Genomic DNA, 19,217 nt, shown 5'->3' on the forward strand with positions numbered 1-19,217 from the left:
GACGAAATGTTTTGCTGAACTTTATGGACAGTGTTGAAATACTGAAACTGACTTTATTTTTTTGTGCTAATGCTCTAGAATGTATTGTGATACAAGTCTTAATTAGATTGTGTTTTTGGTGTCTCTTGGCTAATTAATACCGTTCTCATATGCATATTGAATTGAGCTTTGAGTTAAATTCATGATTTAGTATTGTAAACCAAAGGGAAATAAAATGACAAAACTTTACTAAAGGTGTAGTTATTTATGGCTGAAAAGTCATGGTGGGTGAGAATCACTTACTATTGATTATTGATTTGACTAATGATTATGGCTTCTCGTGAATCGATTACTGTATATTATGTTAGAGCTATGGCAAGATTATTCTAAGCGAATCAAAAGATTCATCGACCTATACTTGTACCCCTGTAAGTTCATTTATTAGGGATCGGCGTGTTAACACTGTCTCACTATAGTTGGGTTGTCAGCAAATCAAGTCTGCTTATCTAAGATTCCTTATAGACTAGAATCTTTTTTCGCCACACATTGATATTGGTGATAAATATTATTTTCATCAACCAATGGCTCTCAGGATCTCTATCCAAGTTACAGCGTCTTTATGTAATTTTGGCATTGGAGACCTTTCGGGTGCATAAAACATTGGTGAAGACTTCCAGTGGCTCAAGAATGGGGTGACATGCTGGACGAATTGCATTTCTGTGATGTGGCACCAATTAATTGGCTATAAGCTGATCAGAAAATACATGTCATGTTCCCATGTATTAGTACCTAGCCTTCTATAATACACACTGCTCAACTACCACTGTGAACCCTACTTCACTTCCCTTCCTCTTACATCTTCACCTGAACATTACGAGGGCCCCCTTTCCAAGTAATAGAGGTCTCTGGAATGCCATCCTACCTTATTTTCGCTCAAAAGAGACGCACTGGTATTTTCTTATACAAACAAAAAGCAGATTATCTCCAAAATAAAAAACCACACCAGCTACTCATGTCTCCATCAAATAGCAAGACACCAGTAGTAGCCTCTAGGTCCATATAGGAAGGTACAGACACAGTTTTCTTTGATCTTGTCTACTCAATTTTATTTCAGAACAAATGTTATTCCTTTACTTTGCAAATCACAACAAAACGTCTTTTTTCCATAAAGAGGAAGTAGTGGCTGGTGCACAACCATCACAAAAGAGACCTTTTAATCTGTTTTTCAAACACTCTTAGGCTCAATTACATATAAATGACATTTGTATATTTAGGCAAGTAAAAGGAAAACTTTGGTCAGATTAAAAGGTTCATGTTCGCTCCACAGCGATTTGCCATGAGTCGCTTTAGAAGATGGTCAATATTATTACAATGCTTACCCCCTCCATACGAAGTTACCTTGGCAAGCCCTTACCACCTCAAGTCAAACTGAGTCCATTAAGTGTAGTGTTCCTCTGTACGACATTCATCAAACTACGTCCCTTCAGTAAATAAGGCCCGCAACTGACTTCCGTTATAGTGCAATTGAGACCGGCCAGAGTAACTTGCTGGTTTAAGCAATGGCATGCAAAAACCACTGCAGCTTCTGCAAAGGAAGGTTTCAAAAAGTCTGTATTCATGGATATGTACATCATAGCCCGTCTTGCTGAGAAAGTTGATGCTCAATTGTAGGAATTCCTTTACAGGACTGGAAACAGTTGTTTTTCTGAACACAGGTCACAGGTTTAAAGATTGCTTAAACTCCCATCAAAACCCACCCTCCCACTACCCAGCTCCATGCCCTCCCCTACCAACCACACTCAACAGTTTGTGTGAATAAAGCAAAAGCATTGGCTCATTAATGGTTCCTTGATATCTGTATTTTTCTGCTTCATATACAAACCTTCCACAAAGAGAAACTATCAACACAGGGACAAGACGTCTGGCCGAGCACATCATAGTTTTGTTTTTAAGATGATCACAAAGAATTGTATATTACATTCAAACAAAACACCCCCTTAATAGTATAGTAATTACTAATTGTGTGTTTCTGAACACTGCAAAAACACAGTGGCAGCATAGCACATACTACAGTGATACCATATTCTATCACAGAATGTAAGGGAAGTCAGCAAATGTCATTTGAAAAATTGAAATCCCTGATAAGCAAATGGTTTAATAAATAGACACCATGAGTCAAACATAAATGAGACATCTCTGTTTTTGGAAATCTCCAACAAACAAGAGGAAACACCATGTGCTGTGGTAAAGCTTTCCATTGAGGCAGATTTCAATTGGTCTAAATGGTGCAATCTCAGCTGTGGGTGCCAAGACTCCCACGTTTCAGGTTCCACACTGACATGCCTGCGTTGATTATAGAGTCATCGGCCAGGGGCAAAAATGAAATCCAGAGCTTGGCGTTCGGCTGCTGCCACGTTTGGATGCCACAGATCGACCATCAAAATTACTCTAGGTCCTTCTTCTGCCAGACCTATTGTAAACAAACAACATAAAATTATGTACTTGTGGCAGTGAAAGAGAGAAAGAAGAAACATCATTCAATACAACCAGGATACTAACAAATTATCTCATGTTGAAGCAAATTAGCACCGTTTACAAAGAGGTTAGCTTTATGAGAGAACAATAAAACTTTGCTTCACTAAAAAGATAGACAGCAATCTAAAGCATATTTCTTTCTGGGAATAATTCCTTACTCTGTAAGGTTCACCAACACCCCAAAAGATAAGCCTTGTTTTGATTTAAGCAATAAGCACCCATACATTTTTCCTCACCTTTTCTTATCTTGTCCATCATGTGCTCATAATGTTCATGGGAGGACAATAACCCCCCCTCCAAAAAAATATATATTTGTAGGTATCCATCTCCCAGAGCTTTCTGTGATATTCGTTATGAAGAACATAACATGACACTTGGGACTAGCAGTAGGCATATCTCCGCTTCACCTTGAGACAGAGGATGGGGTGGCAAGACCTCTTCCTTTAAAACAAGGTGTGTCAGTTTTTTTTTTTTATATTTGAAGAGAGAGAGAATGATGAAGGAAGGGGGCAAGATGTCTGGTATTCTATTGGATTTGAAGGGAGAGGGGTGTAAAACTGTTACTAGAGCAGTAAAAGGAACCGTAGCTATCACTGGCATTTGGAAACTAGGCATCTGGAAGAGGAAGTGCATGTGCCGTTATGTCATGAGACACTAACAAGTGCTGACGTTTGAGGGACATATGAGCGAGAGGCGTTTTTTAGGTGCCAAAGAAAGTGTTGGGGCTGGGTGAATACTTATTCACTCCCAACCTCCATCTGGCTTTCTCTTGCATCATCTGATAACAAAAGAAGGAAGAGGAGATGGATCAAGAGAATGTGGGTGGATGATAAGGGTAGATAGTGATACTCCCCAATGTGGCATGACAGACGGGAAGGGCTCATGAGAGTGGCCGACGGCCTGAGATGAGGATTGATACTCTCTTGTTAAATGAGGTTTGGTAGGCAACTGGAAGCAAGGTGATGGGGAAGGGTGGGAGGGGGGATTGTTGTTCACGTCAGTATTTGTTTCTGACTAACTTTTTATTTTAGATTGCATTTTGCAAGACGAGGCTACATTGTATTACATTGGTCAGTCGCTCTTCCTATAGATACTGGATATGCAGAGACATGATTATTTGTGTTGAAAACAAATACTGATAACATGAGCTGACCACTGGCTCTACAATAAGAGGGAGGGTAAGATTACGGGCATATTAGCCGTGTGCATATGCACTGTAAAAGTTTAAGATGTGAGGTGGCACTGATGTGTACTACACATTAATGATGATTATGGTTGGTTTGCTTTTTGCATTTTGAAAATGACAATAAAGAAATATTTTAAAAAAAGAGAGAAAAAGGAAGAGGGAGAGGCATAAGGAAATTTGAGTGGATACCTTTACGATCCAGAATTGTTTATTTACCACTGGTGAGGTCCCAATGTGTTAAAAACAATGAAAACATCCCTGTTACTCTTGCTGCACCTCCTACAATTCCTTGGGCTGAATATCAATTTCCAACAACATAAGGGCACTAGAAACTATGTTCCCAATGTCACTGAGTTATCATTCTTTCTCCAGAAAATCTAAGGTTTTTGGGTGTCAGAAGAGCAGTAATTAAACTCCCACCCAATTCTTCCTGTCTATTAAGTCTTCTAATGTTTTCTTTGGTAGAAACAAAATATGTCCAAGGATTACTTCTCAAGCTGGACATCTGCTTGCAGTTATTGTACTCCTGGACACTTTAAAAAAAAATCTGTAATGGACTTCACACACCTTTCCTCAATTGGTCAATTCTCTCGCTCATGGAAAAGGTTATTGGATGACATCGTATTAATGTTTTCCTTTTTTATCTTTTTAATTTAAATTGCTTTGCGCATGCTGTTTTGAGTGGCAGATATTTTATGTGAAATGTCTTACAGACCATACACATTCCAGGCAAAAACAATAAAAAACAATTAGGTTAAAAGAATGACATACTGAGAAAATCCATTAATTGGTTTACAAGCAGCTGTTACACAGCAATCAACATACTTAAAAAAGACGGCCATAATGATGTATGTCACTGTGCAGGAGCACATAACCGTTTTAATGTTCTCAGGCTGCTTTGAGTTAATGTGCACACTGAAGAAACCGGTATCCCTACTGAGAGTTTTGCCCTAATACTGACTGAAAGTGAAACTAAGCAATTCCCCACATAACTGTATTGATAACAAGTTATTCTATATCTATCCAAAATTACTCACAAAAATTGATACCCATTTCTAATAACCAACCAGACGGTGTCTCTTAAATAGTTTTTTACGATAATGCACCATTTTTCATCATTAATGATTTTCCTTTTATCAACAATAATATTAATTTACATTTGCACCGTTCTCTATCCATATTTGTTTCTCACTACTCTTCAGCATCTCATACAACTGCACAGCTGAGAAACTGCAGTGCATGGCTGACAGTTTGCCAAAGCAGACGCTATATATTTTGCTATCCCAAGATTCATTTTGCACTGGACACAGGTGCAAACACCAGCAGAGCCAGCCCATCTTATATTATTTGAAGAAGAGATTTACTCTACCTTGGCAAAATACAGGGGGGGCTAGTCAAAAAGACATTTTTGAGTTTGTAAAGTAGCATGCTTGGTACTCTTACATGCACCTGTCAACTGGCCCCAAAAGCCTAAAATGGGAGCACAAAGGTAATATTTAGGGGATATATATATATATATATATATATATATATATATATATATATATCTTTTAAACTCTTTCTTTTCTTTATTTCGGCCAATTAGGCCATAAAAGATGTACACAAAAAACACACATATGAACATGTAAAACCATCAAGGGAAAGTAAACAGGAAACACATCAGATAAAAGACCATACAATTGAAATGAAAACTTAAAATTAGATAGGAGCCTGCAACTTTAAAATACGGGTACGAGTATGCCAGACATTGGTAAGGAATTTGGCTAGTGCAAACACAATTGGACCTGAAACATCAGTTTTTAAAATTCTGTACACCGGGAGGTACTCCCTAAAACCAAGGTTTCTAATAAGTGGTAGGAGCCAATATTTCCTGGCGGCCATGTAAGTTGGACAAAACAAGACCACATGCAGATCGCTTTCCTCTGCTCCCACACATGTCGGACATAGCTTGGTAGATGGCAGTGTTGACCAGGAGCAGGTGTAAGATCGCAGAGGCAATGTGCCATATCTCCATTGGAGAAAAAGCTTCCTGGCCAGCACAGGAGACATAGCATCCAGAACCCTCTCCAAACGGTATGAGTCCTTGCTTTGCGCGAATACAGATGTTAATGACCCCTCATTCTTGCAGTCTAGGGCCATAGCTAATTTCTGCTCGTGGTAAGCACTGACCAAAGCTCTTCGTGGGATCCTTAGTGAGGCGTTAGCTGGATCCGACCACAGGTCAGGGAGGCCCAATCCCATACAGGACTTTTTTATATATTTTATCCACGGGATCTGTAGGGCTTTAGGGTGGGTTAAAAACTCCCTCAGTTCCGCCCTATAAGAAGAGAGTTCTTCGGTGCTCCATAGCCTTCGCCAGAAGACTATGGGTCTGAGACCTAATTCATCTGCTATTGGTCTCAGACCCAGATCCATCCTCAGGGGGAGGAGCGGAGTACTGGACGGAAGTGCTACTATCTGTCTAATGAAGTTGTTCTCAGTTATAGACAAACTGCAGGAAGCTGTGTGACCCCACAGTTCCGCCCCGTACATCAGAGCTCCTCTAGCCTGTGCCTTGTATATCTGGATAAGCGGCCCCAGCGGTCGATATGTGGAGCTTCTCATCAACCGAGCAATGCCGCCAGTGGTCTGCACTAATTTAAGGTTAACCCTAGTCTGGTGAGTTCCCCAGGACATGGTTTCATTCAACGTTACACCTAGATATTCAAAGGTGGAAACTCTCTCTAAACGTGAAGCTCCCAGTAAGGGGTTCGGGCGTGATCTTGGGGTTGGGTTCATAACCATAAACTTGGTTTTGTTAGCATTGATTTCTAACCCCCTATCTGTGCAAAAAGCCACAAAAGAATCAAGAATCCTCTGTATCCCCATGGGGGTTTTGGACAGCAGCAGGGCGTCATCTGCAAACATGATTGCAGGCACCCTGCCGCCATTCAATTTTGGGGCATCAGTGTATTCAGTTCCATTGAGATGGGCGATTACCCCGTTGACGAAGAGGCAGAACAGGGTCGGTGCCAATACACAGCCCTGTCTAACCCCCCTGTCAACGGGGAATCTGTCTGTTAATTCCCCATGTTTCCCGCACCTGACCCGGGCATAGTTATTATGGTGCAATCTCTTTAAAATTATCAGGATGTCTGGGGGGACCCCCATCTCAGCCAGAACACTCCAGAGTTTCCCTCTGGGCACGAGGTCGAACGCAGCCCTCAGGTCCACAAATATAGTGTATAAACTACCCCCTTCCAATATTGCTGCCCTCCAATAGATAACGTTCAGACGAAAAACCTGGTCCACTGTAGAAACTCCCTTTCTAAATCCCGCCTGATACGGACTAAGGGCACCCGTTTCTTCCACCCAGTCCTGAAGCCGATTCAGCAGTATCCTGCCAAACAGCTTCTGTGACACGTCAATTAGACTGATTGGTCTGTAGTTGGCTGGGAGCAGGGGCGAGCCCCTTTTAAATATAGGAACCACCTCTGCCCCCAGCCAAGTACTCGGAATTTCCATGCCACACAAAACTCCATTAAACACTGCAGCCAGATAGGGGGCCCAAACACCAGGCTCCTGCTTGAACAGGTCCCCGGGCAGGCCGTCCAATCCTGGCGCCTTTCCAGCTTTAAGTCCCATTAGTGCTACCTTCACCTCCCCCACTGTTATCAAATCCCCGCCATACTCTACCAGTCCAGTACCGCAATCAATCTTAGTTTCTCCCTGCTCGGAACTGTAGAGAGACTGGAAGTGTGCCAGCCACACCCCTGCTGCAATATTTGGTTCTATTGCCGAATGGAGGTTCCCCGACCCCCCGTTTACTACTCTCCAAAACATTCGGTGGTCTCTTGTTGCGAGGGAAGTGGTAAGCTCCTCCCACTGGTTCTCCTCCCATTCGGTTTTAGCATGGATGACCAGTTTTTTATAAGCCCGTCTACTTTCTCGCAGCTTCTCTCTATCTGTTCCCTCCTTGATGCATCTGAGGAGTTCTCCCTTTGCCTTCCTACAGACTGCATTATACCATAAGGAGTTATGTTGTTGGATCCTCTTCTGATTCTGGACCCTGGTAAAAAGCTCAGAGGCCGCTCCCTTTATAAGGTCCTCATGAGCCTGGTATAATTTCTCATAGTGGGCTATATTGCCCACATCGTTGGCTAGCTCTCCCACTTTTTTCAAAATGGGGATTAAACCTGCGTAGAGCTTCGAAAGTTTCACTTGGCTCGTAGCTAGTTTATCCCACCTGATTCTTCTCCTGTTATTGTCTAATAGTAGTTCAGGTTTGGACTCCCCCATGGTTGTTGTGGAGGCCTTTGGCCCAGGATGGCTAAGATCGAGTTCAAGGGCGTTATGGTCACTATCCAGTCTCTCCACCACCCTAAAGTCCAGGATAGAAGACCAGTTCACTATCTGTACAAGAGCATAGTCCAAGCGGGACTCTCTTCCCACTCTATTGTACGTGGTTTTGCTTGGTACATCAGACTTAATACGTCCATTGCAGGCTCTAATTCCATGCTTTAGGGTGAGAGCAGTAATCTGCAAAGCCACAGGCGTCCATGCCTTTGGGGAAGGTGCTACAACAGAGGGTACTGACCACCTGAACTCTTCTTCCATGGGAAATCCCTCTACGAGACCGACCAACGGCTCGAAATGGGAATTTAAATCCCCTCCCACTATGTAAGGGATATCTCTTGGCATTTCCGCTAAATATACTGAAAGCTCCTCTATAGTGGGGGATTCACGCGAAGCTCCCACTGGCCTAGAGTAAATATTTATCAGGGCTAGTTTCGCTAGGTTCGGCCAGGCTAATAAAACCACTAGGATATCATCTGATGGCACCGGTAGGCGTGAAGCCTGACATCCTAAGTGGGAAGCCACCCAAGTTGTAAGTCCACCAGAGGGGCGGCCCTTACCCTCCCACCTAGCCGAGATGGAAAATGACTCGTAACCTTGATGGTTTTAATCTTCCCTTGCCCAAGTCTCTTGGAACATGCAAACATCCCCGGACTCAATGTAAGTTATCCAATCTTGGGTGCCCAGTTTGCTGGCTAAACCAGCCACATTCCACCAAATTAGTCTCATGTGCGCTGGAGAAGCCACAGAACAGATTGCAGGGATGGAATGGGGGGAAGAGCCAGTACCAAAGCCAGAAACTACACCAATTGCTCTACCAGGGGCATTTTCAGAAGTGGGTTCAGCCGGATCAGGCAGTTTACTGGGACCATTATCCAAGGTCACAGGATTTGAGTTCGGGTTTGGGGGCAGTCAGTCCACACCATCCAGACCCTTCAGACAATTAAAACGATTGTGGTCCAAAAAGGGAGACTCCGAAGGTCGATAAACTGGACGTGGAGCATATCCCCTGTGTCTAGATCTTCGTTCCACCCTTGTCCAGTTACCTTGTGACAAGTCATGGTGCAAGCGAATGGGAGGGAAAAAGAAAGAAACTGGCAAAGTCTGTATGGTAGAATCTAATGATCTATTTGACCCAGCACAAATGTATAGTACTGTTCCAGGGTCTCGGAAAGACACAATGATACAGTCCCCTGCTATTGATTTCCCCGACTTCCCCAACCATGGTACCCTTCTTACCATAATGATCTCATTGTTGAGGTGAGCTGGAAGAGGTCTATTCCAATTCAACCATTTAATGGTTTTCCTCTTGAGTGAGTGATAGTTCTCATTTTCACCCAATTCTAGAGAGGGAACACCAGCCAACACCACCATGAGGCTGTTAGCCTCTGGTGGTAAGTCGGGTCCTCGTGGTCTAGGGGCAGGCTTACCAGGGAGTATACGTTGGAGTGCTGGGCCATCTGTTTCTGATGGTAGGATGTTAAAGTTAGTAGGTAAAATTGGAACTGGGATAGCCATAGGTGGCTGTAAAAGAGGGGCGGCAGTGGTGCCCAAGGGAGGCCCCGTGTGGATCGGTGGGTTTTGTATATTGGGGAAGGTTCCTATTGGTAGATTGGACTCAGTGGTTCTACTCTGTTTGTTGTCCAAAATTTTCAGGGTGGTTAAAGTTGCCTCCAGAGTGGTCAGCCTGAATTCTATTTTCTGCAAGCTCTCGCTAATGGGCAACAAGAGTGATCTAATTAAAGATTCAATGCTCCCCAAAGAGCTACCGGGAAATAATGTGTTAAGTGGGCTCTTCCCTTTGTCGCTAATGGAAGCAGTGGTAATAATATTAGTACCCTTGTGGGGAGTAGCCTTCTGCACATTAACTAAAGGCCTGTCCAACATAGGTACGGACTTAAGTGACTTTCCAAAATCAGAGTGGGGGATCTTTTTCTTCCCCTGACCACCCCTCATCTTCCTTCTGCGTTTATTTGGTGGTAGGTCATACACCTCTGCCACCACAGTTTGCTTTAGCTTATTAATCTTGGCTTTGGCTCTGGTGTGTGTTTGGGTGAATAAGTCAACTGCCGAACTACTGGCAACTAATAGTGGAATGGCGTCCGTAGTTTGTATAGGAGGTGGGCCAGAAATGGGAGAACTATCCCGGAGTAATAGGGGAACGTCTTCTTGGGATGAAAGATCCGGGCTGCCATTGAGGGATATATATATATATAGAGAGAGAGAGATTTTCTTTAAACTAAAGGACGTGATATCTTTCCTCTTTTATTAATAGCGAGTTGGCCACTTTGGGTCTGATTAACAAAGTATAAGAGAACTTCTGTAGTGCCCACATCCCATTCCATTCTCATAAATGCTTCTGTAAATCGACCCCAAAGTGCCTCACTGTCGAATTATTGTGTTGTGTGAAGCCTAGTCCTGGTGACTGGGGTTGAGCAAGAACCTGTGGGCAGAGCAACAACGTCAGCCTCATGAACATGGCCTACCTTCTGGCCTGGATGTGAGGATAAGGGAGTCCAAAGTGTAGGGAGCCCAACGAGGTCCTCTCCCAGGCATCTTTGCCTAGTGGAAGATGAGTCAGCCACTGGCACCAGATGGGAGCAGACGTATCACGCAGGTGAAAGCTGCCCTCATAGCCTTCCTGCAGCCTCTGAAAGCACAGGTGGAAGTTCCAAAAAGGAGGAGCAGGGTTACGCAAGCTCAGCTCACTGATTCATGGACAGGTAAGAATGTAATACACAATGCTATGTCAACTGGGATACCTCCTCCTGAGAGGGGAGGGGTGGGGAGCTGTATCTGCAAACTGGTTTAGGCATGTGGTGATGCCCCATTTCATGCAGAAGATGTGAGTGGGGTCAGCTTCCCCAACCGCCCCCGCTTTCCTGGCCTCTCCACAGGCTGCTGAGTCTAATTGCATATTGCTAGCTGTAAACAAGCACTGTGTACACAACCTTCCTGCCCTGGATGGCATGGCACTGTTGAAGGGCACCATATCTTCAACAGATGCACTGCTGTTATATACTGGTAGTTCAACCGCCCCTTTTTCTGATCCTAGACCAGCACTTTCTTGTCCTTTTCTACTTTTTGGTCACAGTCCACCATGTGCCTACATGATTCCTGGGGAAAGTAGGAAAATTCAAGACAGGCTGGTAGAGCTGGAAAAGAATGACTACCATGAAGTCTACTGTAGCTGGGGCATAGCCAATGGCACATCTCACAGAGCACCATCAGCATGACGGTTGTATAGCCAGACATCCTTTTAGAGGCATCAGCCTACTGGTGGATCCTGTGATTTCCTCACAGACCAGTACATCTATGGCTAACTCTAAACAAATGTCCAGTAAGTTGAGTAGTTCTCTCACTCACTGCTTCCTCCCTCCTTGGCTGCCTCCCTCACTCACTCCGAGGCTATCTTTTTATGTCCCTCTTGCTCTTTATCCCTCCACCATTCTTAGCCCTGTGGTGTCACACTGCTTCTCACTCTCTTGTTGCTCACTCTGTTGTACTCTTCTACTCCTTCACTTTAGCTCACATCCTGCTGTCCTTGCTCTTTCCACTTCACTCTTTCTCCAACGATTCTCCAGATCTTTCACTTCTGTTCTCACTTTTTTCTGTATTGCGCATTCTATTTTCTTTTTCTCCCATCTTCCCTTTTTTCTTCCACTCTTTTCCCCTGTCCCACGATTCATACTTGCTCTATTTTCCTTTAACTTCCTCATTTCTTTCTCCTATCCTCCATCTCTTCCTCATGCTCCTTTCCACTGCAGCTCTATGTTTCTCTCAGTCTCCGTCTCCCCTTGCACTCCTTTATTCTCTTGTGGTCTCGCATTTTATTTTTCTTTCTGCTATATCTTCCTTAAACTTCCGTCCCTCTTACTTTCGCTTTCATTTACACTCTTTTGCTCAAGTATATGCAGCTTCTCTCCACAACACATACATTTTAATATATCATTTTAGCACAGTTATTCTCTATATCATTCAATAAATTCACAAATATAGAGTTCATGTCATTCTCGGAAAATTCAATAAATTCATAAATATATGGAGTTCATGCCATTCTCGGAAACTAGAAACATTAAAATAAAATCCGAAGAAGATTGCTGTATTCTTCAAATCTAGCAGTTATTGAAAGCCGCAGACTGGAGCGCGGCGCCACAAGTCTCGTCTTGAAGTGAGTTAGTTCTCTTGATTAGGCAGATAAATGCTTTGGGGTCTTAGTGTGGTAATTATTTTGACTCACCTAGGAAACGGCTATTATTTTAGGATTTCTTGTATTCTGTCAGTCACTTGCATAATATTAGGGACATGCAAAGACAAATCTACGTCTCTGGAACATAGGCATTGCAGCGATTTACCACTCTTAACTGATTCACAAACATCCCATCCGCAGGTGTAATTTTGCCCCAGTTATTAGACAGATCAAAATGTATTTCATTGTCATCATAACCAAGCTAATGAAATGTTCTTTTCTGAAAAATACACTTCGTTTATTCTGAGAAAAGAACTTTCCTTCGAGAATAAGAAAAACGTGTGCGAATGAAGGATGGAGAGGTTGTGAAATAGAAGCGAACAAGTAGAGGTATGCACGATGATCGAAAATTGCCGCTTTAAACCTTCTACAGAAAAATCCGTAAAGACAGTGCAATTTTGATGCAAATTTGCAGTCTTCTTCTGTAAAATGTTTACATCCTGGCGGAAGTGAAGGCTCACCTTTCACCAGGAAATGACACGGACTCCTACAAAATTTTTAATCAAGTCCAGCGTTTGTAAAAACATTCCTAATTCTCTTTAAAAATGGCTTTTATTTATTAACTATTCTAAAATAACTTTTATATATTAATATTATTTAAAGTTAAGGTGGCCTGTTTGACGAATACTTTAATTTATTTCTTATTTTTAATACAGCAAGTACAATCTTAAAAACGCAATTTTGTGTGCAGAACGCAGCAGCTTACCTTCATGAAATGCAGTATGCAAGAAAGAGTCATCAAACAGCAGACACCGGCCTTCCGACCAGCACTGAGGCTCTCCTCCAACCACCAGTTCACAGTTACTGGGCGTCTTCAGACCTTCACATACGAAAGCAACATGTCAGATTATTTGAGTAATTATGCGGTTAGTGCGATAATGATGCGTTACAAAGCACAATCGTGAAAGATGAAGATAACACAAAATACTTACAGGACTGCTATCTCTTACTGAAGCCAAACCTGCCATGTACTGGTTCTCTGTGAGCTTGGAGATAAATCAGTTTGAATTCTTATTTGGAGCTCAAAGCCCCCTCGATAGATGTGGACCTACTTCACAAACAACTGGATTCTGGCCCTACTGCCCAGCGTGCCTCTTCTTGTCCCAAGTGACACATTTATTAAAAGCCTCATATGTAAAACAGAACCACTACAAGAGCGGTGCCTCTGCCAGCTGGCGGCATATCTTTGTAACTCACTTATTTGGTTGCTTCGGCGCATAATTGAACATCTGGGGTACACGACTGAACCATACCCAACCCAGGGGGCTGCAGACAGCAATGCACGGTCTGTCATCTTCCTCTCTGAACTAGTGGCACGTGTAAATTGTGACATTGTCACATATCCCCAACTGACACTAACTAGCTGCATGAAAGGCTAGATAAGGTATGCTAAAACACAACATTTATGTAGAAAGCAAACCACAGACGTAGGACAAGTGCAACATGATTACACCACACTACAAATAAGACTAGGTCTTTCAGGGCAGTCCAGCTACGCATTAAGATTGTTTCCTAAACTTAAGCAAATTTGTCTCTGCCATTATACTGGATGAATGAGTATCTGCTTGTGGCTTGTGATGTGAGAGCTAAAAAGAAATGTCTACTGTTCCAAAACCAGACTGCAAAACACTTTGGATGAAATTTGGCCATAAAAAGGACATCATGGAACAGATAATCCATTAGGACAAAACAGAGAAATACGCACTAGTTAAGGGATCCCAGAGGCCAGCCAAGAAACTCTGGCTACAACCATTTCTGAGGTATGGGCTGAAACAGCTACAACTTAAACGTGTTTGCATTCACTAGGCTTCTGGTCAGGTTTCTGCTTTTTTTTGCTGGAAATTCAATCTAGCTTTTAGACAGCCCTGACAAGAAACCATAATCGCTGACTTTCTCTACTGTGTATTCTTCCTGATCTCAAAGTATTATAGTGTAAACTAGCTGTACACTTTGATATATTTACTGAAAGGCGAATAGTTGCTAATACAAAATTCAGCGATTCTGGATTTTAATTTTGCACAAAGAAAAGCTGCGAAAGTATATAATATAAACAACTCAAATATGAAATGGTGTGACATCACAGTGAGGGATCAAAGTAACTATGCATGCAGCATCTCGGTGATCCAAGACTTTGCAACTGTAAATACTGTTTTCAGAAGACCATTGGCGGAGTTAGGTGACCTCTGATGGCGCACTTAACAAGAGTTGGGCTGTAGTAGACAATGGTCTGCCATAAACATATCAACCTCGTGCGAAGTGACAAAACGAGAGGTGATTTGTTCATCTGTTATGAGTAACTAGGAACGGTTTCCATACTACTTCAACATTAGGTCGATATAACTGGAACCACAAATGTAACAAGCACTAGTAAAGACAACAGATCTTCTCTTTGGGACCTACTAGCTTTGCCAAAACCTTTTGGCAATGTTGTGTATCGGGGCCATAAGAAGAAAGCAGATAAGCGTAACAATAAATCTAATAAAGCAAACCCAGCTTTGCTTTAGATTGTCCAATTTAAATATTTCCACCTGGAATTTAGAGTAAGTTTCTTTTCATTCTCCTTCAATTTATTTACGTTCTTGTTATTTACAGAGGATAATTCAGCAAGCCCAATGTTGATTTATTTCTAAAATGTAGCATATTTCCCGATTCAATGATTTTATCAAAGTTTGCAAATGGAAACACACACAGTTTCCAAACTGGTTTTAAAGATCGTTACTTTGCGGACAGAATATGGTTTGAATGTAGGCATCATTAGAAGGAGATTTTTATCTCACTTAAATGTACAAGGAGTATAGCGCTCCAACTCGCAAGCATTCATCAAATTCGCAAAAGGGCATCATGACTTTCAGACCCAACGTTCTTGGCATGGTATTCCTCCAAACCTTTTACCTTCACTCCTTTACTTTGCTAATCTCGCTTTTGTTGGCATTAGGACTCTGCACTTTACGTCTGCTAACTGGTGCTAAATTGCTTGTGCTCTCTCCTTAAAACATGGTCAGATTGGCCTACACCTAAATGGCACATTTAATTTACATGCAAGTTCCTAGTTAGTGAAATTACGTATATCCAGGGCCGGTATATTAAATACTGCTAGTGGGCAGCAGTAATCATTGTGCAACCAACTAAAGTAGCATTGTAAAACACGTCTTAGATCTGCTTGCCACAGGTACCGGTAGGGCAGTTTCAAACTTGCATTTTGACATGGCAAAATCAACCTTTTGAAGCACACATGTACCTTCTTTTTTATTTCTTATAAATCACTCCTAAGATAGGCCCTAAAAGCTCACATGGCAAGTTGCAAGGTATATAAAAAGTAGGAACTATGTTTAGGTATTACATGCCCTGTCAATGAAAAACTTCTAGAGCCTTTTTAGGTCGAGCGTGTAAGAGTTCTGACCTGTTGGAAGTATTGTGGGCTTTTAACCACACCCATTTCACACCTTCACTTTAATTTGTTCCTAGGCTTGCCTTTCAAAAATCAATTGGGCCTTAATTACGACTCTGGCGTTTTTTTTTTTTTTTAAAAGATCGCCGAACCCGCTGCCCGCCCTTTTAGGAGTTTTCCACTGGGCCAGTGGGCGAAAACAGCAGAAAACTCACCACAACATTGACACCGGCTCATAATCGAGCCAACGGCAATGTTGTGGTACATCGGGATGACAACACCCGTTGTGCATTTCACTGCCCGTAATTCGAGCAGTGAAATGCGCAACAGGGCTGTCCTTGGAGGCCCCTGGACTGCCCATGCTGAGTGCATGGGCAGTGCAAGGTCTCCCAACACCCCCTTTCCGCCAGTCTTTGCATGGTGGTGAGACCGCCATGCAAAGGCTGGCAGAAAGGGGACTCGTAGTCGAACTGTGGCACATCTGCCATGGTCATAATAGGGCGGTTGGACCGCCCTGTCTGTGGCATTCTTGAGACTGCCATACTCATAATGAGGGCTTTACGTCATTGGTAAATGCTTTAAGTTTGTCCCGCCTTGAGGCTGGTTTAGTCACGCCTTGCAGAATGCCCGTTACATGGATCATTGCATGATTGACGATATACTTCAGCCTGGGTGAACTTTTTTCTTTTGTCTCTCCCCTTTGTGCTGCACAGCAGCCATGGCGCTCACAGTGCGAACAGGCAGAAAAGCGTGAACTTGATTGGCGGTATAGCGCTGGTCACATTGTTCACAGTTACCTAATCAGAGTCATTTCTTGTGGTTCTCCCTTTATAACACTTGAAATTGGTAAATGCTTTACGTAAAAAAGAAATCCTCAAAGTGAAACAGCAGCAGAGACGATACTAAAATATTCACAGCACTTGGGAAGCTTTAAGCCATGATGCTTTGCAAGCATTCTTTTTCACAACATTTTTGCCCATAACTCAGCCTTTGGTGGTCCTAGGACAGTAGGACGACCACCAAAACGTTTAGCACAACATACACCCCAAAATAATAACCCCTCCCACCATTCAGTGTCTTTTTAAGCTCTCTTATAGCTGGAATGTTTGTTTTACAGCTGGGAGTAGTTTGTGTTCTAAGGGGCTTAGCATTGCAGTAGGCCTGCTTGTCCTGAAAATATATAATGCACTTTGCCCTCCCGGAGCTACATATATGGTTGTATTGCATTACTTTCTGTCAGTCTGTTTTCATGTGGTTATGCCCTCTAGGGGCTAACTATATATCGTTACATGACCATGTTTCTTACAAATGATATTTTTATTGTGGTGTTCTTTAGCCCCTTCGCTGCCAGGCCTTTTCCCCCTCCTGTGCGGAGCCTTTTTTTAGCTATTTGGGGCAGTTCGCGCTTAGGCCCTCATAACATTTTGTTCACATAAGCTACCCACGCCAAATTTGCGTCCTTTTATTCCAACATCCTAGGGATTCTAGAGGTACCCAGACTTTGTGTGTTCCCCTGAAGGAGACCAAGAAATTAGCCAAAATACAGTGAAAATTTTGTTTTTTTCAAATAAATGGGAAAAAAGGGCTGCAGAAGGCAGGTCGTGTTTTTTCCCCTGAAAATGGCACCACCAAAGGGTTTGTGGTGGCAAGATCACCATCTTCCCAGCTTTCAGGAACAGGCAGACTTGAATTGGAAAACCCAATTTTTCAATACAATTTTGACATTTTACTGGGACATACCCCATTTTTACTATTTTTTGTGCTTTCAACCTCCTTCCAGTTAGTGACCAAAATGACTAAAATAGGCTAATCTGCCCCCCAAAGGGGGCAGAAATGGCCTAAAATAAATTTGCCCCCCAGGGGAACGACCCTTGCCTAAGGGGTCGCTCCCCCTGCGTGAAATTCACAAAAAAAAAATAAACTCCCTGGTGTCTAGTGGTTTCTGTCCCCCTTGGGGGCAGATTGGCCTCATAAAAATAGGCCAATCTGACCCCAAGGGGGGCAGAAATGGCCTAAATATAATTTGCCCCCTATGGGAGAGACCCTTGCCTAAGGGGTCGCTCCCCACCTCTAAAATCAAAAACATTTTTTTTTTTTTTTATCCCTGGTGCCTAGAGGTTTCTGCCCCCCCTGGGGGCAGATCGGCCTAATAATAGGGCGCAGAAAAGGCCTTAAAAAAAAAAAATGCCCCCCCTGGGAGCGACCCTTGACCAAGGGGTCGCTCCCTCATGCCAGTTTCATTTGGAAAAATAAAACCCCTGGTGTCTAGTGGGCGTTTCAAAAGCCGGATTGCAAAGCAATCTGGCTTTTAAAACACTGAGAGAGACTTCAAAGGGAAGGAAATTCCTTTCCTTCCCTTTGAAGCCTCTCTTGCCTCCTCCACGCTGGAAGCTCAGGCCTTGTGACAATCAGGGGGGGTGGGGGGGTTAGGGGTGGAAGGGGAATGTCTTCCCCTTCCATCCCTGCCTTAGGAGGGTGGGGGGAACCCCACAGAGGGAGCGCCAGCGCTCCCTCTGGGATCTGTGCCCAGGACGTAATGGTTACGTCCTGGGCACACGAGCACTGTGCCTCAGGACGTAACCATTACGTCCTGGGCACAAAAGGGGTTAGGAGCTGTTCTGAGCACTGCAGTCAACATACTACAATATTAGCTGCACTCAGCTGTCCCATAATGCTTTGCAGGGCATTCTTTTAAAAAACATTTTTGCTCACAACTAGGACAATGGGACCACCTTTGAAACGTTCACCACAACCTGCTCTTTCTGCCTAGATCATCCCTGAGTCGCCACACTAGGTTAGTGGGGGGATCCCAAGTAGTAGCCCCTCCCACCATTCAGTGTCTTTTTAACCTCACTAATGGCTGTAACATTTGTTTTACAGCTGAGAGTAATTTATGTTTTAAGAGTCTTGTTTGCAATATCATTGCAGTAGGCCTGCTAGCCCTGAAAATGTGTAATGCACTATGTCCTCTAGGGCTAAATATATGGTTAGAGTGCATTACGTTTGGTCATTTTCGTTTATGTTGTTATGTTCTCTTGTGGCTAACTATATGGTTACATGACCATGTTTCTTACAAAAGCTATTTTCATTGTGGTGTCAACTAGGGGCTGTTATGAGCATTGCATTCTAATGCCAATAGTTTATTTCTGTTAAATGTTTTTATTGAGTTTATATGATAATTGTATATATTTTATTAATCTCTCCCTATTGCATATATGACCATGATTTAGGCCTTATTACACTATGACTGTTTAAACACTCAATATATTTGGGTGACCCTTCTAGTTTATTTCTCTTGTTACTCTGTGGCTGTCTTATGTCTTTTTTTTGGGAATTGTGTTCGCCAGCCAGCAACTCTCATGGTGGGGTGGTGAAAGTGGTATTCTATTGGAATTAGAATGGCAGACTTAAATTAAGATGCTAAATGGCAACATTTTCATTTTTGGCTACAAATAGAGGAAGAAGTAAATTGAAGTGCTTTAGGTATATGCAGGGCCACTGGCATTATGTGGCAGGAAAAGGCCAAATTAAGAGGCAGGGTTGAC

The 19,217-nt window shown here is 42.9% G+C and overlaps 1 protein-coding gene across 3 annotated transcripts in view; it reads right to left on the reverse strand.

The window, feature by feature from the left end:
- Window positions 1-1,069: 1,069 nt before the first annotated feature.
- ASPHD2 (aspartate beta-hydroxylase domain containing 2) overlaps window positions 1,070-19,217 on the reverse strand; it is a 276,383-nt gene continuing 258,235 nt past the window's right edge. For all 3 annotated transcript variants that reach the window (XM_069214695.1, XM_069214698.1, XM_069214697.1), the window contains 2 exons: window positions 12,991-13,104; window positions 1,070-2,449 (listed from right to left, as the gene is read on the reverse strand). In XM_069214695.1, coding sequence (XP_069070796.1) covers window positions 2,340-2,449; window positions 12,991-13,104 — 224 coding nt within the window. In that variant the 3' untranslated portion in view covers window positions 1,070-2,339. The remainder of the gene's footprint in view (window positions 2,450-12,990; window positions 13,105-19,217) is intronic.

Source organism: Pleurodeles waltl, chromosome 11, assembly GCF_031143425.1.
Source record: "Pleurodeles waltl isolate 20211129_DDA chromosome 11, aPleWal1.hap1.20221129, whole genome shotgun sequence".
NCBI lineage: Eukaryota > Metazoa > Chordata > Amphibia > Caudata > Salamandridae > Pleurodeles > Pleurodeles waltl.